This window comes from Lotus japonicus, chromosome 1, assembly GCF_012489685.1.
Source record: "Lotus japonicus ecotype B-129 chromosome 1, LjGifu_v1.2".
Taxonomy (NCBI): domain Eukaryota; kingdom Viridiplantae; phylum Streptophyta; class Magnoliopsida; order Fabales; family Fabaceae; genus Lotus; species Lotus japonicus.
The window spans coordinates 92,362,923-92,387,970 of record NC_080041.1 but is presented as its reverse complement, the minus strand read 5'-3'; the positions used below and the strand labels follow the sequence as shown (position 1 = coordinate 92,387,970).

The 25,048-nt window shown below is 37.0% G+C and overlaps 3 protein-coding genes across 6 annotated transcripts; all 3 read left to right on the top strand.

Moving 5' to 3' along the window:
* Positions 1-815: 815 nt before the first annotated feature.
* LOC130727821 (uncharacterized) lies at positions 816-4,989 on the top strand. Its single transcript, XM_057579076.1, has 12 exons — positions 816-1,259; positions 1,351-1,572; positions 1,694-1,803; positions 1,916-2,123; positions 2,227-2,434; positions 2,532-2,586; positions 2,683-2,740; positions 2,853-2,919; positions 3,006-3,096; positions 3,213-3,545; positions 3,631-3,849; positions 4,352-4,989. Exons 1-12 carry the CDS (start codon positions 1,160-1,162, stop codon positions 4,739-4,741), a joined length of 2,061 nt encoding a protein of 686 aa, XP_057435059.1. The 5' UTR covers positions 816-1,159; the 3' UTR covers positions 4,742-4,989.
* A 1,051-nt stretch (positions 4,990-6,040) lies between these two features.
* LOC130727820 (WEB family protein At1g75720) lies at positions 6,041-8,886 on the top strand. 3 transcript variants are annotated; one of them, XM_057579074.1, is made up of 3 exons: positions 6,041-6,440; positions 8,102-8,534; positions 8,658-8,886. In XM_057579074.1, exons 1-3 carry the CDS (start codon positions 6,294-6,296, stop codon positions 8,741-8,743), a joined length of 666 nt encoding a protein of 221 aa, XP_057435057.1. In that variant the 5' UTR covers positions 6,041-6,293; the 3' UTR covers positions 8,744-8,886. The 3 variants fall into 3 exon arrangements, with proteins under 3 accessions (XP_057435057.1, XP_057435056.1, XP_057435058.1); XM_057579073.1 differs by having other exon boundaries at positions 6,057-6,440; positions 8,096-8,534; XM_057579075.1 differs by having other exon boundaries at positions 6,063-6,440; positions 8,096-8,886.
* A 3,840-nt stretch (positions 8,887-12,726) lies between these two features.
* LOC130727819 (transcription factor E2FC-like) lies at positions 12,727-17,632 on the top strand. Of its 2 annotated transcripts, XM_057579071.1 has the most exons (13): positions 12,750-13,176; positions 13,858-14,038; positions 14,147-14,197; positions 14,342-14,427; positions 14,596-14,684; positions 14,770-14,824; positions 15,702-15,754; positions 15,833-15,883; positions 15,968-16,016; positions 16,094-16,159; positions 16,554-16,630; positions 16,743-16,914; positions 17,022-17,632. In XM_057579071.1, the coding sequence occupies exons 1-13, from the start codon at positions 13,087-13,089 to the stop codon at positions 17,097-17,099; spliced, it is 1,098 nt and encodes a 365-aa protein (XP_057435054.1). In that variant the 5' UTR covers positions 12,750-13,086; the 3' UTR covers positions 17,100-17,632. The 2 variants fall into 2 exon arrangements, with proteins under 2 accessions (XP_057435055.1, XP_057435054.1); XM_057579072.1 differs by lacking the exon at positions 17,022-17,632 and having other exon boundaries at positions 12,727-13,176; positions 16,747-16,910.
* The last annotated feature ends 7,416 nt before the right edge of the window (positions 17,633-25,048 follow it).

Sequence of the window (25,048 nt, the reverse complement as noted above, 5' to 3'; positions counted from 1 at the left end):
TTCCCTCCTCAATTAATAGCTATGAACGTATGTATTGTTGGTAAGAACATTTCACTACTTCTTATAATCTGACACACAAACAACATCACATTGTCTCAACTTCCAAGCATCTTTTTAAAAAAAAAAAACTTCCAAGCATGTTTGAGACCAAGGTCCACATCTAGTAACTCTGCAAGAAATAAATCTCTCACAAAAACTGGTTGAGAAACCTAAAATTGTCTCTCATCCAGATCACGAAGAGCTCCACCTGCACCCATCCTATTTACACTGGAAGCCAACTCTCAACCATTGTAAGGGCACCCTAGCAGAACAAAATTAATATGCGAATCTGGATCCTAAAAAATAGAATGGTTTCTCCATTTCCACAACATCAAAAAACTACTACAATAAGAGTATTATTTCTCTACTTTAGTACCATGAAGAACCAATCTAAAAAATGATGTCTCACCTGGAATGTAATCGTAGGTAATAAAGTTTGGAAAGAGGTTCAAATATCCCTAGAGCACGCGAGCAATACTGAAAGAAATAATCCAAATCCTCAATAACATCTTCACACTCCAAGTATTTTAATGTAACACTAAGATGACAATAATGCCTCCTAAAATTTGTTAGAAGAGCATTCTTCCTAATTAACCAATAACCATAAGATAAAACGAACCTTTTTATACCAACACATTTCTAAATAAATTTATTATTTATGGATTAAATTTTGGAATATGAATTTAATAATAAATGAAAAGCATGTTGTTTGTAACGTACTCCTAGAGTGAGTGAAAAGTACTAGAGTAGAATTCTCACGGACACGACATTTGAGAGGGCTTCTTTTTCTTTCCGTTCCCTTTCTTTTCTCGTGTTGTCAGTACTTCTCTTTCCTGTTTTTCCCTAAACTGACTCTGTTACTTTATTTCACCAAAGAACCTGATTCTCTGCACTCCAGGCACCAATTTCTCTTCTCCTTCTTCTCCTCTTCTTCTTCTTCTTCTTCTTCTTCTTCTTCTTCCTCACTTTTTCTCTCATCTCATTCATTCCCATTGCTCTCTCTATCGAGCTTTTACCTTTTCAATTATCACAGTCTACTTCACACTCTAATCTATCTAACCTTAAACTTTCTCTAGCACCGGCTTTTTTGGCAGTTTCCAGAGTCGTGAGAGATTGAGAAATGGACAAAACGATGATGAATGGAGCGAGTCGGCGAAGCATTAATAACAAACGCATAAAATCACTGACTCACAAACGCAACAACCTCAACCTCATCCCTGGTATGTGTGTGATTAATTGTTTGTTACCTCACCACTCGTTTATCTGATTTCTTCATCTTTGTCGCTTTCTCATAATGTCTCTCTCAAATAGGTTTTGATGCTCATGACCTTCTTCATGTTTCGGAGAAATCAAAGAAGGAGAAGGTGCGAAGCTTGAGTGCTGTTGCGAAAGCACTCTCCAGTTACCAAATGGGTTGCCATCTCTCTGATTCTCACAAATCACCAAATGCCATTTCCAACAACAAATTTAAGCTTCCCAAGAAGGATTGCAATGGCGTTCATCATGCCTCTGTTCCTCGGAAGATACGTTCAGGTACCCACCCTATTTTCTGATTCATGTAGTACTAATTTACTCGATTTCTGAAAATGAATGAATGAACAATTTCAATTAGTACCTCACTTTCGATTTTCCGAGTTCTGTTCTGAATTTACAGCGATGAAGAAGAGGGGTCGCGAATCGATGTTAACTGATTCAGAAAAGGTGAACCGTGAGATAGATGGAATAGAATCTCCCGAAAAAGATGGCATAAAGAAGAAATCCAAAGTGAGTAGTAGTAGTAGTAGTGTATTGCTTGCAAGTTCTCTTTTATGGTTCAAAACTTCAACCTTTTGCTTGGATTCTATTTCACTTTTACTTATAGTTTTTGCTTTTGTAGAAAAAAGGAAGCTCCACCATGAGACAAGATGTGCTAGGGCCCATCACAAAAGATGAGGAAGAGGTTGCAGAGACTCTCTATGCCTTGGCTGGAATGTTCCCTATTATTAATGGCTCCGAAGATAGGACCGAACTAGACCGCGAATCTTTGCCTGAGAAGTCCTTGGTTTTGCAGGGCCACAAGGAGTGTGCTAATGCTACTTTTGAAGGTTATTCTCTCCCTCACTACACTTTTCATTGTTAGTGATTTTTGTATTCTAAGTTTCTAATATAGTCATAGGTTTGTTTTTGCCTTTTGGTCATGCATTATAGCCTCAGGAACTACTCAGGATGCTAGTCTTATTTCAAATAGATCACCTACGGGAGATGCGAAAATCAGTTCTTCAAATAAAACCAGTGGTCAAGAACAGGCTGATAGAACTGCTTCAAATACAAATATGCAGGCTGTGCCTATGATTGTTAGGAGTGAAAATGGTCGTGAAGTTGCGTCGCACGACACTGAGTTGTGCCTGGAAATGGGGTGTGTTGTTTTTCAGTTGCATTCTATTCTGGAATTTTTATACTTTACAAGTGCAAATATCTATGGTGTATGTTTTCTAATCAATTTCGTATTGCAGACTAAATGTGACCGCACAATCACTGAATTCACATCCAGATGTGGAATTTGAGATGGTAGTTATTTCAGCTTTTACAGCTTGCAGTAAAATTCTTTTGGCACTAGCTAATGCTAGTACTATTGAGTATTGATATTATCGATATGCATTTCAGGCTGGAGGCATTGATTGTAAACTAAAACAACACATAATTAAGCACTGGAAGGAAAATGGTATGCTTGACTACCGAATGCGTTTGTTACTAGCTGTGATTTTTCTTATTGGATTGACTTAAGTACATTTCATCAATTGACTGATCCTTAGACATCTTTGGTTGTTTTTCAGAAGGTCCAGCATTGTGGTCCGCCTTATCTTCAAGAGGATCTGCTAGGATGGATGCTTCTGAATTGCAGTAAATTTCTTTAACTTGACCTTGTTAGGCAGCCTAATTTTCCCTCCTCTAGTACTTGCTTAAATTTGATGGATTTTGTTCCTAAGGTCTTCTGTTGCTAAAGCACCAAATTGGCTGAATGCTGCTATTTATGCATCCAAACAAGATTTGAAGCAAAGTTTTTCTTCTGGTGATAAGGTAAGGAACTATTAATTTATGCTTACTGCTATTTTGTATGATTCTTCTACATAATGACAGAAGTTCGTCATTCTAACTGAATTGCCTATTTGTTGTTTTGTTTCGAATAATTATAGAAGCAGACTTCTGAAGTTGTGATTCGAAGAAAGTCATGGAAGAAGTGTGCAGCTCATGTTCACATCAGTCATCTCATCCGGAGTTTAGAGGTGCCAAATGGACAGGTTGCAAAAGAACCAGACCGAGTACACCATGGAACAGAATGTGGAGTTCTTTTGGAAACACATAACTTGAATTGGATGAGCAATAGTAATCGTTCTGCATCTGGAATTGTTCATTCTGCTACTGTCAGGAGTTCCCATGAAACTAAGAGTGGTACTCCTCAACAGCACAGTCGTTATCATGACATGTCTCAAACTCCTGCACCTGGGGTGTATGGTCCTCAAAAGCAAGTAAGTTTATTGAAACTTTTGATTGTGATGTGTCCCCTTGCTCCTTCATCCTCATGCCCTGATGATGACTATTCACATACTGCAGAATTTCAACTTCTTGTCCTTGTCTGTTGGAGGTACTGGATTAAAGGTCAACAATGGTTTTAATGAAGGCAGAAGTAGGTTGGAATTGTTGTCAAAATCCCAAGTGCCTTATTTTCAGTCGTTACAACAGCAGCATGGGCTCATGCCATTACCTACGCCTCAAAGTCAATATGCCTCCTCCACTTCTTACCTTGATCAGCTTCCCGCAGCAGGACCACAGGTTTTAATCTTTCTTTGTTATTAGACCCCCACCAATCTTTAATGGAATACAAAATCTAGGGGTTAACTTTTAAAAAGATAGCTTAAAGTGATTATATTAGTGTGTTTGGTTCGCCATTGGGAATTTCAATCAATTCTGATAGAGCAAAATTAACTTTGGATGAAAAAATTGATGTTTGGGAATTATTTGGAGAATTAATTTCAGTCTCAAATAAATTATGCTAGAAGCTAGAGAGTAACTTTTGCTTTCAACACAATCAATTTTGAGATATTTTCACATTACCCTACCAAAACCATTCCTTTTCCATAAATATATCAAAATATAAATCACTTCACTTTCAACCCACTTTGACTATAATCAATTTTATCCCAAATCAATTGTGAAAATGCCAATGCAAACACACACTTATTGTTCAACATGAATGAGTTGATTAAAGTTGATTTGTCTACTTAGAATAACCTGCCCCACCAGGTTTGTTCCTTAATGCTTTATTTGAGTGCAGGTTCGATTGCAGCAACCTCATTATTATGGCACCCCATTATGTGGAACTCAATACAGTTCAACAGCTTCATATAAACAACAGCAACAAAGCTTTTGGGCAGTTCAACTTGCAGCTAATGGTGGTTCTTCTTCTGTAAATTGCAACATTGTGAGGGCGCAGTATCCTAATTGGCAACAAAATGGGAGAGTTGATTCTTGTGCAGTGAGTCCATTTGCCCAAGTGATCAGTTCAATCTCTCAGCAAAAGCCATTAACCCTTGCTTCTTCATTGCACCCATCCAGAACAATTGGGCTGGACATTCATCTTCCTTCTGTTTGTGAAGAAAGTATGGCTAGGTTCCGTAGCAGTGGCACCCCATCGCTGCAATTGTTATGTGATGAGCGTCTCTGAAATTGAACACAAATGTCCATTTTCTGGTTCATAAGGCATACAAAGATATTTTATTAACTATAGTTCATTTTCTACTTGCCATGTTAATGAATGTGGCACAAAACTAGCGAGGGCGCGATTAACTACTGAGCATGCAAGAAAAGGTTAGCATAAATGCGAGTAGATATTCTTAAAAAGACTTCTCTTTAGATTTCAAATTATTCTTTTGGAATTTGGAAGGTCAGATAGAAAAACTATCATTTGATTCATCTCTAATGGTGTCATATTTCGTAGCTGCCCAGTGGAAACTGATTATTTAGTTTAGTTTCCTGCACGATAGTCCCTCCTCGGATGGTAGTTAAATAGCCAAATAGAATAGGAGTTTACAGAAATAAAAGCGTGCGAAATTAATGTTTCACTTTCTCCCACCAAATATTTTTGAGAATGGGTCAAACCTTCTACAAGTAAATGTGCGAACAATTTAGTTGCACAATTGCTCGTAGCAGCACGATTCCATTTCTCAAAACTCGGATGGGTGGCAAAACCTCTATTTTTGGTTGGTTAACCACCAATAATAAAGATTCAATCATGTGTACTTCTTCTTCTTTATTCAAACTATCATGTGTATTTCTTCTAAATATTGGGATATATCATATATTCTAAAGAATTTTTTTTGGGATCAAAATTGAAAATTTATAACCAAAAAATTGACAATTCACTTTTTCTTAGTAACCAAAACACATTTTTTTTTTAATGGGTAATGCAGGGTAGGTTAAAATGGGTTAGTGATCTCAGAAACCCAACATGCTTGCCCCATTTGGCGCTTGATCTCGGGTATATTCCATTTTTCCACCCGTATCCAAGATTGCCACATTTTCCTCCCATTTTTAGGGGAGTTTTATAAGTTGTTGATGTTAGTTGACTACTAGTTGGTTTCAGCCCAATTCCTCTTCTATATAAATTTCAAAGGACTGAGAATGTTCCATCTTTGTTCTCGCTGTCGTGATAATGAAAAGAAATCTAGCCATGACATTAAGGTTTCTTTCGAGAATCCTTAGTAAGAATAAAAGGCGAGACAGATTACTTGGCAATTTGGCAGCCAGACCACAGTGTGTATTCATTATTCAGAACTTGGGAATAAAAAATTAGTTATAAGTTGAGCTTCTCCCTTTTTCCAAATGCTTCTCTTAAGACATGTCCTAGTAGAGAAACAATATACTTAAGGCTATTGGTGAAGAGTCCTTCTCTTCAATTCAGCAAAATATATAAACACTTTGGGCCAAACAAACCCAATAAAAGAGCATCCACCCACCGCTTTGAGCATAACAGAATTCTAGTGAAGTGGACGCGAAGAAACGAAGCTTCCAATCTTGCTAACAAATAATACCAATTGTCTCCTCTGCCTAATCCTATAGTAATGAACTTATACTTGTGAGTTATGACCAAACCAACTCATTCTTCCCTTTCTCTCACCCTGTCTCTCTCACACCCACTAGCTAGCCTCGTTTGTTGTCTCAAATTCCATCCCTTTTAAAGTACACTTTTTTTTCTTTGGAGAGTGAAAATAGCAAACATGACCATGAAAGGTGGTGTCATGCTGGTGAGGAAGGCAGAGATAGACACAAGGGCGCCTTTCCGGTCCGTCAAAGAAGCTGTCTCATTATTCGGGGAGAAAGTTCTAGCTGGAGAGGTCTATGCAAGTGCAAACAAGCGCAAACAGGTTCCGTGCATCACTTAATCATGTATAGCATGTTTAATTGTGTAAACTTGTCTTGAATTATGTATAAATCATGAAACAAACATGCATTTATATCTATAGAGCATTTACCTCATCTGTTCAGGACTGCTTTCATTTATCTGGTTTTCCCTGTCCCCATTTAGCTATCAATCTCTTAGAACCTTAAATATTTATTTTATAACTTCTCTTGTAAGGGGTAACAGAATCAGTTAGGTTGTTAGATGGTTAGAGTTTGTTTCGATTCTGTTAAGCAGTTGAAGCTGTTAGTCACATCTCATTGTTCAATTTTTGGAATCACTTTCATTTGTTTCATCTCAACGACTCTCTTATCTGACTCTATTAATTATATTCCGCTGTATATAACCTTTGGGGATTAGTATCTATTCGATATACATTTATTGGAGACCACTGATATATGAGTCTATAAATGTTAATTCTTACAAATATTCCAAATAACCCGCATGAGGGTATCTTGAGAAGTCTCCCATTGTTCAGAGATATGATATAATAATTTCTTATAAAAGGTAGAGTAATCATCGTCCTATGATTATAGTTAGGTCCAAGGTTGTCAGACTCGTGAGTCTAAGCAGACTCGTTTTGGGTAGGTAGACTCGACTCATAGACTCGACTCGTAGACTCGACGAGACTCGAGTCTAGCAGAAATGAAAAATTACTAAATATAACCCTGTCACATGAAGAACAAATATAAACATATAATCTAATTATAAGAGCATCCAAGATGCATTTAATCAAATAAACTCAAAATCCAACTTCATAGTAAAGCAATTAAGCAAAGTTTAACAAAGTACCACACCATAAGTTAAGTAGTAAGTACCAAAACAAAGTACAATCAAAACTTTGTCAATATCATCAACCAAATCAAGAAGAATCAACATCTGGGTATCATTAAGAATTGGGGATTTTTAAAAATTAGGGATTTTTAAGTTTAAAAAAAAAAAAAAACGTGACTCGCTGACTCGGTCATAACTCGCGAGTCTACCGAGTCTGGGCAAAAAACGAGTCTGCACTCGAGTCCACCCGTTTTGCCCACCTAGACTCGCGAGTCTGACAACCATGGTTAGGTCTAACTCAAATTCTAATTTTTATTTATTTATTAAATCTCAAGTCCTTGTAGAAACTACAAACTAGAGCATAAAGTCTAAATTTAGAAGTAACAAAAAAAAAGTCTAAATTTAGAAGTCATTTTCAGTTCCTCCTTCCCACTATCCGATAAATTTTTATTTAATTTATATAATCTATACCTTTTATATTCCCTAAAGGAATTTTGAACATTTTTCTCCAAAGTTCATAAGTAGTCTGCTTGCCTGTAACAGGGTTTAAACTGCAAATGTGTAGTAAGTAGCTTAGTTGCAGACTGTGTCATGTGCTTGATTATATACTTTAATCTGTTCATTAATTATATACTTTACTTCAGAGAGCACAACAACACTTTAATTATAGTATGTTCGTTGTGTACCTTAAGCTTTCGCAAGGATTAAGTTAACAAATTAGTTTTCACCTCACTTTTTATGGTGTAAATTTTACACTTTGTTATAACTAATTCATAATTTGTTGCTCCATACATAGTAATTTGTTAAGCTAATTGTTTGCTAACTACACATTTATTTGTTATATAGCTACAGAAGGGAACAAATGAAAATGGGCTAGAGTCTTCAAAAATTGAAAACGTTGCAATTGAGCTAGAGGAGACCCGAGAAAATTTGCAGAGGGCTAAGGAAGAAAGCATGTTAATGGCGCATTGTGTGTCTTCTCTGCAGGAAGAGCTAGAACGCACAAAGCAAGAGCTCGAAGAAATGAAGCAAAAGGAAACAGAGAAACAACAACACCCTTTGGAACCAGAAATTAATGAAGATCTCAAGTTTGTTGAGAACTTTGAAATAAAAAATTCCAGGTTCGATGAAGAAAACATGGAGTTCCAGAAGAAAAGGTACGTGACATTCGCGAATCCACCATCTGTGTCTCATGTGATGCTGCCACCACAAGGGGTTGAAAAGCTGGAAAGGCACCCTTCACTTAGGAAGAAGAAGAAGAAGTCATTGATTCCACTGATTGGAGGTATTTTTTCAAGGAAAAAGCGTACTAGCAGCCAAGAAGTTCCATGAGCCTATTTGATTGTGTGCTTTGGGCATATAAATATGTTAATTACCAGAATAATTTCCTACTTTGTTTTGTTTACAGGTTTGCTTTTTCTTTTTCTACAAATTGAGTTTCATGTCCTCTGTATCAGACCATGGCAAATAGTCCATACATTTTATGTGAACTGAGATGTGACTAGCAGACAAGCGGAGTATGGAAGCCTATTGAGTTTGTGTAATGTAATAAAGCACCATAGTTACAATTTCAATCTTTTTGTATACACACTTAATAATCGCAAATAATCAATTCCATTTCAAGATTTAGATCAAAACTCATGCTTATAAGTTGGAAAAATGACCTATTACCATGGCAGTACTAGTTATTATTAGTGATGCTGTTATAGATCGGCCTGTTGGGCTTACACATAGCTCATATCGCATCCGACCTTGGCCTGTTGATCAAGAGGCTCAGCTGTCTGATTCAAGTACTTAAACATGAATAAGTAAGATACATGAACAAATCACAACTTCCTTAGACTTCGTTTGGATTGAGGTAAGAGGATGGGATCTCATTAATAACAATCATAACAACATGTTTATTATCACCTAAAATGGAATGGTTATATCTATAAATAATGGGTCACTCCACACATTTAAGGGAAGCACTCATTCTATGTTTTGACATTCTATTCATTCACTTTAACTCGCTGACTTGAGGGCCGAATGGTCGGAGGGTCGAAATTTCTTTTGCAAGAGACCTGCCATTCCAACTCTAGAGCACGAATATTATTCATTGCGATAGTATTGAGAGCTTTCACTCGATCTAGGCCAACACGAGTTGAGGAGTCAGAACATGTGCAAAGGACCAAACTAGCTATATGTAACCATCTTTATCACACCTTTACAACGTAATAACAAATATTTCAATATATGTTTTCTTTTCTACACCACATGTATGCCTATGGAAGTAATAGCATCCACATCATGGCAAAGCTAGCTAGTTCTCCCAAGAGGAGATTTCTTCATTAACTTAACATTCACAAAACTCGAATTCAGAACCTTTGATTAATTAAGAAAATGATATACAAGGTGTAAATTAATTGAAACCATATCTGAAATAGAGTGGAGGCAGAGGGCATGTATACATGTGATTGTACGACTCAGACGACATCAGATTTTCTTCGACCATCCATAACAATTCCATCTTGTGCTGATTTATTGAAGAATTCAATGCAATCTGCAATAGCCTCGTTGTAATGCGAGTAAGAGGAATAGTGCGAGCTGCATGATGAAGTCTTCGGCGGCTCAAACCGGTCAGGGTGGTTTTTGTGCGTTGAATCCGTCATTGAGCGGCGAGAAGGTACCAAGAATATGAGACTCATGAGGATCTTACGGAGGCGGTTAAAAAGCTTCATGGCGGAGAGATTCAACTTTGGCCGAGGTTGAGGGATCTGTTCACCTTCTTTTATTTGTATCACAACAAACCTCTCTGCTCCTCTTCCTGAGTTCTGTGAAGGTAGCTGCATTTCTCCAACAGTAATATAAAGTGTATATAGGAGGATCTATATATAAAGGGAGAACACCAAGTCACCAACTACTTATTGTATCAACACATGTTAGCTAACTACATATAGTTGTGTTTCCTAAATACATTAGTCATTTTGGTGTATTTTAATCTTCTGCCGCGATAAAGGTTGTGTAGATGAGCAATTTGTAAGTACATTTATAAGCAACATATAATTTTAGAGGCATGCCTAAACTTGTGATGATCGGAGTCAAACTCATCCAAATTTTTATTCTTAAAAGAATTACTTATTAATTCTTGTGTATCGTGACTAATTTCTTTTAAATATGATTTTGGATTTGAGTTCCGCGAAAGAAAAAAAATCTTACTTACTAAAATAGATGATGTGAATGTTTACAGCAGGTTGACTCATACACTTAAATACATAAAAAATAATATTAAAGGGGAACATTTCAAACTGGTTAAAATATTACATTTTTTTTTTCCATATTGGTAGGCGAAGAGAGTTGTTGGGCAAGTCTCATGTGCCCAAATCATTTGCATGCCCTTCTTGTCCTCCTAATCTGGTTTGTTTGCTAAGATTTCTTGATTACGTCCTGCTAATATATAACACTAATTAATCAGCAGCAGCATTGCTCTGTTTAATTAATCCGGGTGCTTTGGATGGAGCTGAAATTTGATCATTTCAAGTTTAATGGATAAGATTATTAATCAATTAAAAGATGAAGTGAATGATGATGGATTTACTTTCAAGCCCCAACAGTAATCATTTGTCACATATGTGGACCCCATAAAGCAAATTTTTTTATCTTATTCATCTTTGTAGAATTTTCTTTTATATGGTATTTTTTTCAAAGAAAGATTCTTTTATATAGTATCATTCAGAAGTTCTGTAATGTACCAAAAAAAATTTCAGAAGTTCTGTAAAATTTATACTTTGGAAATGAAATTAGTGAAGAAATTCTGATTTTTAGGAACTGTTTAATTCAAAAAATAATTTTGATAAATTATTTCTTGAAATAAACTAAAATTTAGTTTTTGTTTAATGCAGTTACAAATTTACAACCCCGAATCTGACACCAGAGAAATTTTCTACTGAAATTGAAAAACATTATTTTCCAATCTCTTCAAGAAGAACTCTAGCGTCAGAAACTAAGCTGTAAAAGAATCTGCAGCCCCATCGCGCTTAATGAAGTGTTAAATTTAGACTATAGTCTTAAATTTTTCTATTGATAAAACATGAGAAGATGCTCATTTTATATAGGAGATGGAGAATAAAGAGTAAAGAAGTTTGGGCAATGTGGGATTAGAAAGAGTTGACAAAATCTTGACAAATCTCAAATTTTCTTGCAGATTTTGACTATTCAAGCATTGAAATTAGGTCTAGGACCCTCTCATATGAATAGTAGATGACAAAATTATCTTTCAAATTCCCAAAAATTCATACAAATTGGACATTCACAATTCTATATATGAGTTATTGTTTACACTTTTATGAACATGTAGCAATATCTTGTTTTTGTCTTTTAAGCTAGAAAAAGAATTAGCAGATACTCCCTCCGTTCCAAAATATAGGTTGTTTTAGGTTGTGCACATTGTTTAAGAGTTCATTAATTGATAATTTTTTTTATTAAAATACCCCTATTTAAAGTTGTGTTATATTAAGGAGAGAGAAATGTTATTATTGGTTAAGTGGATAGTGAGAGTTGTGATAGGTGAAAATTGAAGGTGATAATTAAAAGATATAATATTAAATGAGGGTATATAAGGAAGAAAGAGAGAAAAAGTGCATTGGTTTTGCAAAACAACTTATATTTTGGAATATAGTACAAATATTAAAACAACTTACATTTTGGAATGGAGGGAGTATCTAATTGCTCTTGCATTGTTAATAAGAGTTGTAGGTATTTACTCTAACATTACTAACAACTAACATTTGCCTATAAAAAAACTTTAATATCATTTCTATGACATAAAATGCACTAAAAGTGTTGAAACTACACAAATTTCTTGAACCATGTTTATAGTTTATGTCATAGAAATGATGTTGGAGCTACATTTTTGGTTTGGGATCATAAGTTCTTTACACGTCTGAAAGTTACCCCCTTCCTTCTTTTTGAGATACTTTGATGTTCTAGGTGTCTCATTGAGTTTCATTTTCTCTTGACCTTGAGTCTGTGCTCCTCGTCCCTGGTAGGTTCGACCTCTAGTGCAGCGGGATCTTCTAATTTTGAGGGATGATTGGCTATCTTACCCTCCCCCACCCCTAAACCTTGCGGCGCGGGCGTCCTAAAAAATAAAAAGGCCTTAAGTTGCATATAGTGTCCCTGAATTCTTATAGGTTTTTGTTGGTGATGACGGTTCTTCTTATGGTGTGATCATGCTCTCAGTTTCACTTACTTCGTCGTCTACAGATTGTGCTTTGTATAGAGGTACTGGACACATGCCAAGAAGATAAGGCTTGTTGGTAAGTTTATTGGTTTGCAATTTGACGTAGGTGACGAGGATGCTATTCGCGGTTTGGAAAATAAATTGAAGGACTGGTAGCCGCCTTGAGTGTCAAAGTTTCTCTTGTTTTTGGCTTTGGTTATGGTTTATGTCTTTGGTTTTGTTTCATTTGATTCTTTTCAGCTATTGCCCTATGGTTTAGGGTTGATTTTTTTGTTGTATTCCCTAAGAGGGTGGTTTGGGCTTTATGGGGGTAGAAGTAGAAAGATAGGCCCAGTTAGGCCCAGAGAGACACGGGTTAAGAGAAGAGCCAAAGCAAAAGGCGGGGTGGCGTGCGTATTCGAACTAAACACAAACACACACATCGCAATTCACAAACACCACACCGCTTCCTTCTTCTCTCTTTGCATTCCTCCTTTGCTTTCATTTGCTGCTGCTGTTACCGCCCTCTCTCTCTCTCTCTCTCTCTCTCTCTCTCTAAGCTTCTGCTGCTGCTACATTCTCCCTCTCTCTTTCTCTCTCTATAACTAACAACTGTTACTTCATCTTCTTCTTCTTCATGTCGACTTCCGGCGACGATCACAACCACTTCAGATTCCCTCACTTTCATCACAATCCTCCTCCTCCGTTTTCTATTCCTCCTCTCACCGTGAGTTTCTCTTTTCCTTCCTTCAATCAATTTGCTTTCGTTCTTTTTTCTTCAATTACAGGATCGCATCGTTTTTTCCACCCTAGATTCCATTCACCCATGAACAAAAAAAAACGATCATGTTTTCCACCCTAGTTTATTTCTCTCGTTCGTTTTTTTATCCACTTCAGTTATACCTATTTTATTTATTTTTTTGTTCCTAATCTTCTAAGAGTTACTAGTTCATATGAACTGCAATTTAATGTTCAGCTCCAATTATCTATGAATTGTAGAAAATAAAAATTATTATTATTATTATTAATTAATTAAAACTTGCGGAGTTCAAGTTTTAATTAGGGCACACTCATTCAAGTGTGGACATGGTTCTTCCAATTCATTCATTTGGCGTGTTGCAACTGTTTATTTGTGATGATAAACGAACTAGTTTTTTTTTTTTTTGTTGGGATGCATTCTATTCTTGTTTCCTTGTCCTTTGGTTGTTGGTCTTCAATTGGCTATGCACAGCTTATATTCGAACTTTGTTTTCCGCTCAATTGACTCGTGTATCGTGATCATGTTTGCTTGAGGGTTAATTATTAGAAATATATCTTGTTTGTTGAATAAGTATTTATCAATTATTAGTCCTTCTAATGTACTTCCTCACATCGAACTTTAATTTTTTACATTCAACTATCTATGCAGGTGAGTGAAAGATTTGAAATCAATAATTTCACGTCCGGCCCAATTAAGATTGAACCAGTTCCCAGTCATAGCAAAACAGTTAGCCTAACTCCTTCACTTCAAGCCGATCAAAGAGGAAAGCGTCACGGTAAATCAAAAGTCTCAAGAAATGCAAAATCAGGGACTAACGGTTCGAATGCAGGTACCAGTCTTGTAGACTATGAATCTCTTAAAATGTGCATGAATTAAATATCAATATCTCACTTTTTTTTGGTTTTAAATTTCTCTTGGATGGTTTTTTTCCTTTCAGAGTCTCCAAACTTGACTGCTGGTAACAACTGTCGGTATGACAGTTCCTTAGGTATGTCCATGCTTAAGTAATCTTTTCTACTCGGGTCCACTCGCACCAGTAGTTTGTATTCCTTTTTGATGCTCTTTTAAACAAGTGTATTCATTAATTTGGCTCAGTTTTGTAATGGACAATTTTATCACCTACACTTGTCAGGATTGTTAACCAAGAAATTTGCCAGTTTGATCCGGGATGCTGAGGATGGTACTCTTGATTTAAACAAAACTACTGAGATCTTGGAGGTATACACTACATGTCTTTCATTGTTTACATGGCTGAAGGCCTCTTTATCAGGGCTTATTTTGAGCATTTCCTCTGGCACTATTAATTCAAATTTTCTTACTTGTGCTATTAGCATAATATATTTCTACTACCTTTTTTTTTAAAATGTGTAACATTGGTTATTGCAGGTTCAAAAAAGGAGAATCTATGACATCACAAATGTTCTTGAAGGAATAGGATTGATAGAGAAAACGTCAAAGAACCATATACGGTGGAAGTAAATATCTGACCTATTTGTTTGTTACTTTGTTGCTTTTTATCATGTATATGAAATGATGATTAACCATGGGCCTTAAGAACAGGGGATGTGATGGACTTGGGCCGCGGGAACTGGATGATCAAGTTAATTGTCTAAAGGTTTTGGATCTTTTCTACTTGTCATTTAATTCATGTGTTTTATATTTGCTGCTTTTAACAGCTTGCATGATTGCCTTGGATTGTAAACATCTCCACTTAGTTTTTCATATACCATATTGGTTAAACACATTTAGCCTCCTTTGAAGCTGCGATTTTCAGAAACCTAGGATTTCTTCTTGGCCTCACATTCCTAGTCATCTGAACAGACATTGTTGCACCTAGGAATTTTTGGCTTCTAAATTCTGTATGGAAAAAATAGAAATAATCGTGAATCCCCTCGAATATATGGCTTCCATGTGCAAATTATTTGTTGGTGCTTATACAGATAAAATGTTGCTAAGGACAAATTCAATGGTAAAAACAAAAGTCAAGTTGCTGGCAGTAAGCTGCAACTTGAGCTGCTTAAGGGATTATTCTCGAAACCTAAAGAAAATATTAGGCCGCACAGATGTCAGTGCCCTGTAGATACATTAAGCTTGATATGGTTTCTGAATAGCTTGAGTGTATCTTCCAGAATAGTATATGATGTGATGCTTTTGAATATAGTTTCTTGGATGAGGCAAAATCTATATGCCATATGATATTATGAGATATGAATTATGGTACTATTTAAATAGGGACAGTTATAAACTGCAGATTGTGGAAGTGAATCAATATATCTTGCTGTTCCTACTGTGGATTTTATATACCTATGCAGTTAAGTAGGAGAGATTGTAGCAAACTTCCACTTGAGCTAAAGACTGATGGAATTGATCTTCACTTCTATTATAATTTAAAATGAATGCTGATAGTAACATTTTAGCTCCATTTTTAATGAAACAATATACTGCAGTGTGCAAATGATTCTATCCAACTCTGAAAGTTTGTTTCATTACAGGCTGAAATTGAAAGTCTATATGCAGAAGAATGCGAACTTGAGGACTGTATAAGGTTTGCTAGTTGCTACTAATGACATTTATGAAAAAATTTCAGGCCTATCTGTTGTTAATTATCATGCTAATTTCTCAGGAAAAAAGAGGAGCTTATAAGAAACCTAGAGGAGAGAGAAGACTCTCAAAAGTATGAATTTCTGACAACTTGTCTGATATTTGATTTCAATTTCTTACAGTTATTTGATAATGAGGTTGGTTGGTTGATCATTAGGTACCTTTTTGTAAACAAGGAAGATATTCTAACCCTTCCATGCTTCCAGGTCAGTTTTCTATAAATATTGAAAATTTTATAGAACATTGTATCCATTGTCACCCCTTCTATTAACTGTTTTTACAGAATCAAGAACTTATCGCGATCAAGGCTCCAAAAGCTAGTGTCATTGAGGTCCCTGATCCTGACGAGGTAGTTTTCTACTGAAAGGGACGTTAAAATTTGTTTGTTATACAGTGTCATGAACATGTTATCCCAAAAGCTTAAGCGGTTGGGTAAAGAATACATAAATGATTATATATTGTCTTTGTAACAAGCCCCCTCACGCAAGAGCCCATTGGGCTTGAAGCGTGGATAATGCATAAGCCCACCAATCTTGTGCTGAAATTCAACTTCTTATTAGAATAATGGGGAAACAAGGATGGAACTCTATGGTCACAGAGGCTTTGCCTTGGTATCATGTAATGAACCAATTATTCCAAAAGTTTAAGCAGTTGGTTAAATGACACAAGAATGACTTCATATTATATTTGTTGCATACCGGATAACAAGTTTCTAATTGACTTCTCAATTAAATAATGAGCAGGAATTAGGTTTCCGGCAAAGGCAGTACAAAATGACTGTCAGAAGTGCAACTGGACCAATACATTTGTACCACCTGAGGTACTTCTCTTCTGCTTCTCTCTATTACTTCTCTTATGGACTAAATTGTCATTGTTGGTTTAAGGTCCTTTATTTCTTCTACGTCTTAAACTGATCTTTGTTATGCTTGAAGGAAGCAAGAACGCAAGTTTGAGGATTGTGGTGCCAAGCAAATGAAATCAATAGATCCATCATTGAATAACGACCACTGCAGAATGGATGATCAGAAAACTCCTTCTGAGAGATTGAGTCCGCAGGGTTCAGAGGCATTTGGAATTCAAGAAATCACTCCCATGGATTTTGCAGTATGCATAACTCTCAGCTCTGAATGATTTATTAAAAGCCAACATCTGGAAAATGGTAACGATTTTAGGTGTTCATGTTTACTAATTTTTTTTTCAATTTTTCACAGGTCGATGATGACTATTGGTTTCAATCAGATCCTGGAGTGAGCCTGACAGAATTATGGGGTGGCAAAAGTACCTTCTAACTAATATTTATTGTAGGAACTGGGGTTTTGGCTTTCCCTTGATACAAGTGGACCAGTTTGAAAGGTCCTGGTATATGAAAGTTTTTTTCTCTGTTCAACACATGCAGTTGGAACAGACAGACGGACTTCAACATGAATAATCTAATAGGAGCATTGCATTCACTAAAAAACAAGCATTGCTGACAGATATGGTCAATATGTAAATATTAGGCTGCTAACCATTGTAGATGACACTCAAAGGGTAGGAGAGTGCCTTTGGTGTTCTCTTTATGAGCGATTGCCTGAAGTATAAGTATCTAATTTACATTATTGTTGTTTATTACATAGTTGTAAGTGCACAATACAAATAATTTTAAGGAGAGAATAAAAGAGAGGATGAAAAATAAGTGTTGATGGAGAAAATAGAACTTGGGGCACAAGCCTGTCGAGAAGAGGAAGAAATAGTTATTATTTTTTCATTTATGTTCAATTTTTGGGTGACCTTGTAAGTGGTACAATTTATTAGTAACAAAGTTCAAAGTTTTTGGCCTTTATTTCGTCTTTTGTTTGATCATGTGATCATTTTAAAATAAACCTTGAAGTATACATTTTTTAATGAATCTAATATTTTGTTTTTAAGCAGATTAAGCACACCCTCTGATATAAGAGGTGAAATCTAATTTGGATTTCACTACTCAAAATTAATATATGTACTTTAGGGAATAAAGTTTGTATTTATTACTCCATCTGGTCCTATTTATAAGCATGAAAGAGAAGAAAAATCTTCGTCCTTTTTATAAGAACCAAATGAAAGTTTGAGCTATATTAATTTTTTTTACAAGACAACTTTAATGCATTTTATCTAGTTTAACTACATTTCTTAAATTATGTGAATTTTTTTTTTGTTGCTTATAAATATGACCGGAGGGAGTAAGTACATTTGATTTAAAATTTAATGGTTAAGATTTTTTACAATTTAATTTTACGTATATATTTAATTTTTTACAATTTCATCTTTATTACCGATCATATAGCTCCCTTCTCTCTCTTTTCTTTTTTCTCTCACTCTCGATGAAAGTGGAAATAGGTGGGGAAATGGGAATGAAACACTATTGGTGCAACATTTTGTGGTCTAAATCTGAATATTTATTCTAGGGATGAAATCAAATGACCATACAAGCTACGTACCAAAGGCTTGCACAAAACTGCAACAGTAATGGATGATGAAACAGGGTTACAAGTATTTTTTGAAATTCTACAACAATTGCAGTATCAATTGGTGGGGGGGGGGGGGGGGTTATGTGAGTAGTTTATGGAGCTATTGGGAATAATCACACAGCTTCCTACCCTGCCGGAACTAAATACAGGTAGTCCAATTCCATTATTTCCTTTCTCTTGCAATCTTGAGATTCTAGGAACTCCATCAAATATAAAGCAAACAATTTTCTTTACCCATGTGATCTCATATCATCACTTTTAAGCAAGGGAGGGTAAATCAATTTTGCTGTTGCGAACGGTTCACCCTTTTGGTAGAGTCCTCTTTTCCTTTGTCATCATTCTCTTTATTTAGCAAGAGTCGTTCCTATTCTATATTGACAATTTTTTTTTTTGAATCATGCATGTTGGTGATTTTTGTGATTACAGAAGTTTGAATTGAATCATATTTTTCTTGTTAATGGAAATTACTAAATCTGAGTTCATATGTTGAGCATGTGTATTTGTTCATGGTGCCCACTAGGGTGAGCAATTAACAAATTGGTCCACCAGTGGACCAAGGGATATAGTAGTAATTTACAAAATAAAAATATGAAAAAAATTAAATTCTAAAAAAAAAAACCTCTCTCACACGGGAGTTGGGTTTGGCACCCCACCTATGGGGCTTGGCACCCCACTTTATCAAATACGGAATTTAAAATTCCGTATTCTCCCTATTGAATACGGAACTTAAAATTTCGTACTGTATTTAAGCATGCGTGTCACATTTTCAACCACTCATTATATACTAAAACAGATACGGAATTTTATTTTCCGTATTGATACGGAACTTTAAATTCCGTATTTAATAAAGTGGGGTGCAAAGCCTAAGGGGTGGGGCACCAAACTCAATTCCGCTCTCACACTTCAGCTTCCCTAACCAAAAGCCTCCCACTTTAGTCATCGATGCATACTTCCACAAACAAAGTTGGTTGTGGGATGAACTTGTACTAAAGCCATGGCCACTTAAAATCTCCTTATAATGAGTATTTCATTCTAATCCACACACCTGAGCGGTAGTATGTATGCTGCGAATGCAAGTTCCCTTTTGAACATTCCATATCTTAATACATCTATCATCTGAGCTCATCTGTGCCACCTCCAGAACCAAGCACATTTGAATCATAAGGGCACCACGCAAGGGCCTTGACTGCAGCATGATGGTCCTTAAAACAGTGCAAGAAGCTCGACAAACTCATTTTAGATGAGTCCAAAACCCAGAACTCGCATGAAAAAATTCAAAAATATTTGATCTGAAATCAAAACCCAGGATTCTTGTGCGACGAAGCTGACGGTGGATCTCCATGTCGGAATCGGAAGGCTCGAAGTGGCTCTTCATGTCGGAATCGGAAGGCCAGATCTTGTGAATCAAACCCAGATCTGAAAATCTTCTTCCTCTGGACGAACCATCACCACCTTGGCTCTTCTCTCTCCTTCCACGCGAGCCCCCACCACTGACTACACCACCACCGTGCCTCCTCCTTCCTCTTGAACAGCCACCACCGTCCCTATTCTCTCTCGGCAACAACCCCGAGAGCCACCACCACGGACCCACAACAACCACACGAGCTCCTCTCCCATGGCTGCACCACCGCAAGTCACGACCACCTCCCCTTGTCCAGTTGCAGTTGCGGGCCACAACAGCCGCAGAACCACCACCTCCATAATTGACCAGGAACGATGAAGAAGCATGAAGGAGGATTAGGTTTGGAGATTTTGGGGGACAATTATACCCTTTTAATTGAAAATCAATCTTGACCATTGATCTAAAGAATATTCTTATATTCCATGATCCAATGGTAGTTAATTGTGGTCCACCGGTGGACCAATTTGTTAATTGCCCACCCTAGTGGGCACCTTTGTTCATGATGCAATTTTACTTTAGAAAACTTATGGATTCTAATCTCAAATTTTCACACACTGATGGTGATCCATTGGAATATATTTCTCAGTATAGACCGTAGAAGATTAATTGGTCGCCTACTTTAATTACCTCATTTGTTTTGCTTAAACAAATTTAGCCAGTTTGTTCTGGAGGTCCCCTAAGGCAACTGAACCCCCCCTAGCCGGTAAGTTGGAACCGACTGGTCCAACTGCACCGAGTGGATAAAGTCCGATCGGGACCCGGGGACGGTCCCCCTCCCAGGTTGGGTCCCTCGGAGCAGAGGGACCCCGGCTGGTCTAACAGCCTTCTTGGTTGTTTCCCCGCTCACGTCATCACCCCTGGGCCCCGCTCTAGTTGACGTGAGGGCTTGCCCCATGCGTGTCCACTAGATACTAGGAACCCTTGACCCTTGGATTTCTGTATACCGCAGGCTCAACAGAAAGATCCAACGGTAAAGGATCACCTAGGATTATAGGCCATCATAACCCTCTTTCTAGGGCCCATTGACCTTGGAAGGGTATAAAAGGCCTCTTCTCTCTCTTGAGGAAGGTAAGTTCTCATAACCCAAGTTCTGCTAAAGAGATTTCCCTAAGTCTCAAACTAACTTGAGCGTCGGAGACTCTGTAGGTACCCCCTCCCGGGCGCGTGGAACCCCCATTCGATCAAGCTTTCGAGGAACCCTTCTTCCTAGTCCATCCACTTCCCTTCCGTCGTCCCAACTCTCTTGGTCACTCACCCCTTGATCACAGTTCATGGCTGCACCAAGGACTGCTCATCCTAGATGTTGTTCGTCACTACGTACTTAGGGCAATGATTGATTTTACCTCCAAATCTAATTTTACTGTCCAATATTGCAAATGAACTGACTTGGCTTTATGCTTTACTTGGAGATTTTCATGTCTCACCAGGTCCAGCTTTGGTTTTCACTCTTCTGTGATAATGTTTCCGTAGTTTATCTTGCCGCCAATCCTACCTTCCATGAATGATCAAAACTTATAGAGATTGATTGTCACTTTGTCTGTGAATAGGTGAACATCGGATCTATCAGATTGGTGCCTATGAAATCGGTTCACTAAACCTGTTACAGCTTCAATGTTTAGTTTAGTTTCCTAGATCTGAGTCCCACATGGTTTGGTCAACCAGGTATCTAAGCAGCGAACAAGTATAAAACCTACGGTAGTTAACCTTTCATGTCTACGTTTGTTAGTGATTTACTGATTTGGAAGGTGGAGTTTACCAGAACTAGGCTTGTTGATTATAATTGAAAAAGAACGGGTCAGGATTTAATTGAATTCAATTCCTCAGCTCTTTTTCTTTTAATCATAAACAACTCACTCTGGTTCTGAAAAACTCGCCCGTAGTAGAATTAACTTTTGAGATTTGAGTAGTAATATAAAGTGTCATATAACAGCACCGCTATATGGTACGACAGATAGAGGCACAAGTGACGTGGAAATTGTTAACGTTTTTGTCGCTCCATTCCTTTTTTTATTTCCCGTTTCCTCTTCTTCCTGAAATCCATCATTCTATTCGATGTGGGGAAATGATACATGACACCGAAATCCTCCCTCCTCCTCTTCTCCTGAACAATCCCAATAGATTGAACCCACTTGAGGAATTTCGCAGCCGCATCGAAGACACCGACCTTGGTTATTCCTGCCTTATCGTCTCCTGAATCTGTTGTTGGAATTGGAATTGGAGTCATCAGGATCTAGAATTGGTGAGGACCAAAAGCCCCTAAAGGAGCCCCAACACTCGAACCTTCGCCCGACGAAGGAAATTGGGGGAATTCAAGATGAAAACCCGTGCTCTGAGAACCTTGCTGCTGGATGGCTTTCTTTGGCTCACTGTGGGTATGAGATGGGGTTACTTGTGAATGCTTAATCTCGTCATATCATACAGTTGGATGGATATTGTTGTGGAATTAATGGATTTATTGGGGTGGATGCTCTGATCAATTTGGTGGGCAATGATCCATGGGATGTTGGGGTACTGATCGAATACTGATGATAGGTTCATATTAGATCCAGTAGTCTTCACTCTTTAGTTTGCAAGGCACGGGTCATATTGGTACTTGTGTTTGTGGAGAGACTTACTTGAAGAAACATATTTTTGATATATATTCATGCATTAGCCATTCTGTTAATGTCTATGAGGCCAGGATACTGGGGTCAAAGCACATAAAGTGAAAGCAATTTTGAAGAAGTGAAAGATGAATTAAAGTGATTTCCATCCATGTGAGTGTTCTCAAGAAATTGAAAAGGAAAAGAATGCTACAAAGAGGTGCCTTGATTAGAGTGAAACAGAAGAGGATGAGAAATTGAGGCTTAGCAAACCTGCAAACTTGACACCTAAGATTAAAGTTCCTTGATGTTGAGGCTTAGTTTCTTTTAGAGACAGATAAAAGATTTGTTTCTTGTAAATTATTAAGGATGTTCTTTACTACTACATTATTTGGATTTATCCACTTTGCTTGCCTATTGTTCACATTATATCTTTGATCCTTTTAAATGACTAATGATAATCTCACCAATGCTAAAAGTGTTCATTCACACTCCACAACAGATATTTTAATTTTGTTGTGCTGTTCCTCTGCCTGGAAACTTTAGCAGTACATCACCTCTAAAACAATCCTGCATAACTGCCATATGGTTCTAATCTTGGAAGCAACCACTTAATCAAGCATAACTTGAGATGTGCTTGTCATATTTGAGTGCTGTTTTTTTTTGTTAGAAAGCTAACGGAGTAAACTTCAAAATGGTACCAGTTTTAGATTCAATTATTTTGTCAACCAGTTCCAGTTCAGATATGAATCTTAAATAAAAAATCAGCATATGTGCCATATGGTTCTTATCTTGGTACCAGTTGCTTAATCAAGCATAATTTGAGCTGTGCTTGTCATATTTTTTCCTATATAGAAGCAACCACTTAATGAAGCATAACTTGAGCTTTATTTTTCTATATAGAAACAGCACCACCACTACTTAGGTAAGTTGATAACCAAAATTGTACTAAAATAAACCAAACCAGAACCTGTATAGGAATTCTAAACAGATTTCAATATAGACTATAAATCAATCATCTGATTAAATCAGTGAACAAAATCACTCAGAATAAAAATATTAAGGTCATAACAATAAAGAAAACAGTGGCAAAAGCAAGGTATTCTTTCAATAACACCAACATTTATCTAATTGAAAGTAGCAAATAACATTGGCTTCATGTCCCAAAGAAGTCATGGCCAATCAGGGGGGTCTGTCAAAAACAAAGCGTTTGTGTTACTTCCATGAGTCATGCCTGCAAGGATGTCAGCTTTTGGATTGAATGAAGCATTGCAGCACAAGAGCGCTGAGGTGTGCTGTGCATAATTGATTCATTGTTGAGACTGCCAGCAGTGAATCACTCTCAATCCACAAGCGAGCTGGAGAGCCTCTAGAGTGGCCCATAATTCTGCCATCAAGATTGGAACCATTCCAAGGTTGCGGATGAAGCCTCCAACCCGTCTTCCCAGGCTATTCCTGGAAGTTCCCCCCACACCCTGCACTTCTACCCGCGATGCAACTCTCCTCCTTAACGACAGCGACACAGTTATCTTCAACTCCTCCTCAACGACACCACAACAATTTCTGAAACAGGAGGATTTGGGCGAATAAACAGAAGATTTGGCGGCAACACTACAGTTTCTAAATCAGAAATTTTGGAGGGTTGCTTTGAGGGTGGAGTTTGTAATTTGTCAGTTTCTAATTCCATGTCTCGTGTCATGTATCATTTTCCAATCTTGAATCCCTATCAATATATGTCTTCCATGTCCATATTATTTGTTGGTTCTTGTACAGATAGAAGGTTGGTGAATCAATAGTAAAAACAAAAGTCAGCATTTTTGCAGTAAGCTGCACCTTGAGCTGATTAGAAGTAGTTGCGTTTAGTTTAGTTAAGATTTAGCTCCATTGACTGTAGGCTAGATTCAGCTCCATTTAGTTTGGTTACCTGAATATGAGTCCCACCTTGGTTGGCCAACAAAGTAGCAGAGCAGCAAACAAATATAAAGCCTATGGCATAAATACCAGGCAGCATGGAAACAGAACTTCAATCAATTTAACACATTTCATCTCATTTAATTGTATTTTTACTTTTTCTGTGAATTTATCAAATTAACACAAAGAACTTCAATCAAATTGAATTTAAGCGAAACAAGATAACAGGCAGCATATATGCATGAACAGAAATTACTTGGTTCTGAGCTACTGATTCTAAGCCCATCTTTAACTCATTTGTTATTTATACAATTAAAAAGAAACAAAGCTCATATCAAACTGAAACCAACAACCAATGGTTTTTAACAGTGCATCATTTTCCTTTGTCCTTCTTTTCTCATTACTTTTTCTCTTCAACTTCTCTTCTGCATAAAAAAGCACTGATCACAGTGTCTCTAAAAAGCGAATCAAGGAAATTTGCAGGCAAACTCAAAATCCAGATTTCTTGTAACCTCTCTTGAAGGCTATTTAGGAGACATGAAAGCTGATTTGAATCAACTTGGCATTGTCAATCTCAATACTTTTGGCCACAGCACAAGCTCGGTTGAACAATTGCGTTGCGGAGCAGAGACGATTATAATGTTGCCCTTGACAAGTCAAACAGTGATAAGACTCGAGAATTTCCTGGCTGAGTGGTGAGGCGAGGGTGATAAGACTCGAGAGTTGGGGAGAACCAAAGCTGGTGCTAAGTTATGTGTCTATTATGCAATAGACTAAAACCCACATCGGTTATTTTAAACATAGTTGTAACCTCTTTGTCCTATAAATTAGACGAGTTTACATTGTGAAATGCACGC

What these genes read in the sequence shown, in the direction of transcription:
- LOC130727821 (XM_057579076.1), top strand. Translation starts at nt 1,160, where the DNA reads ATGGACAAAACGATGATGAATGGAGCGAGTCGGCGAAGCATTAATAAC. An exon ending in TAAGCACTGGAAGGAAAATG is followed by an intron (nt 2,741 to 2,852) that starts GTATGCTTGACT and finishes GTTGTTTTTCAG; the next exon opens with AAGGTCCAGCATTGTGGTCC. An exon ending in ATGGATGCTTCTGAATTGCA is followed by an intron (nt 2,920 to 3,005) that starts GTAAATTTCTTT and finishes TTTGTTCCTAAG; the next exon opens with GTCTTCTGTTGCTAAAGCAC.
- LOC130727820 (XM_057579073.1), top strand. Translation starts at nt 6,294, where the DNA reads ATGACCATGAAAGGTGGTGTCATGCTGGTGAGGAAGGCAGAGATAGAC. An exon ending in GTGCAAACAAGCGCAAACAG is followed by an intron (nt 6,441 to 8,095) that starts GTTCCGTGCATC and finishes TTTGTTATATAG; the next exon opens with CTACAGAAGGGAACAAATGA. An exon ending in ATTGATTCCACTGATTGGAG is followed by an intron (nt 8,535 to 8,657) that starts GTATTTTTTCAA and finishes TTTTGTTTACAG; the next exon opens with GTTTGCTTTTTCTTTTTCTA.
- LOC130727819 (XM_057579071.1), top strand. Translation starts at nt 13,087, where the DNA reads ATGTCGACTTCCGGCGACGATCACAACCACTTCAGATTCCCTCACTTT. An exon ending in AAGAACCATATACGGTGGAA is followed by an intron (nt 14,685 to 14,769) that starts GTAAATATCTGA and finishes CCTTAAGAACAG; the next exon opens with GGGATGTGATGGACTTGGGC. An exon ending in TCACTCCCATGGATTTTGCA is followed by an intron (nt 16,915 to 17,021) that starts GTATGCATAACT and finishes AATTTTTCACAG; the next exon opens with GTCGATGATGACTATTGGTT.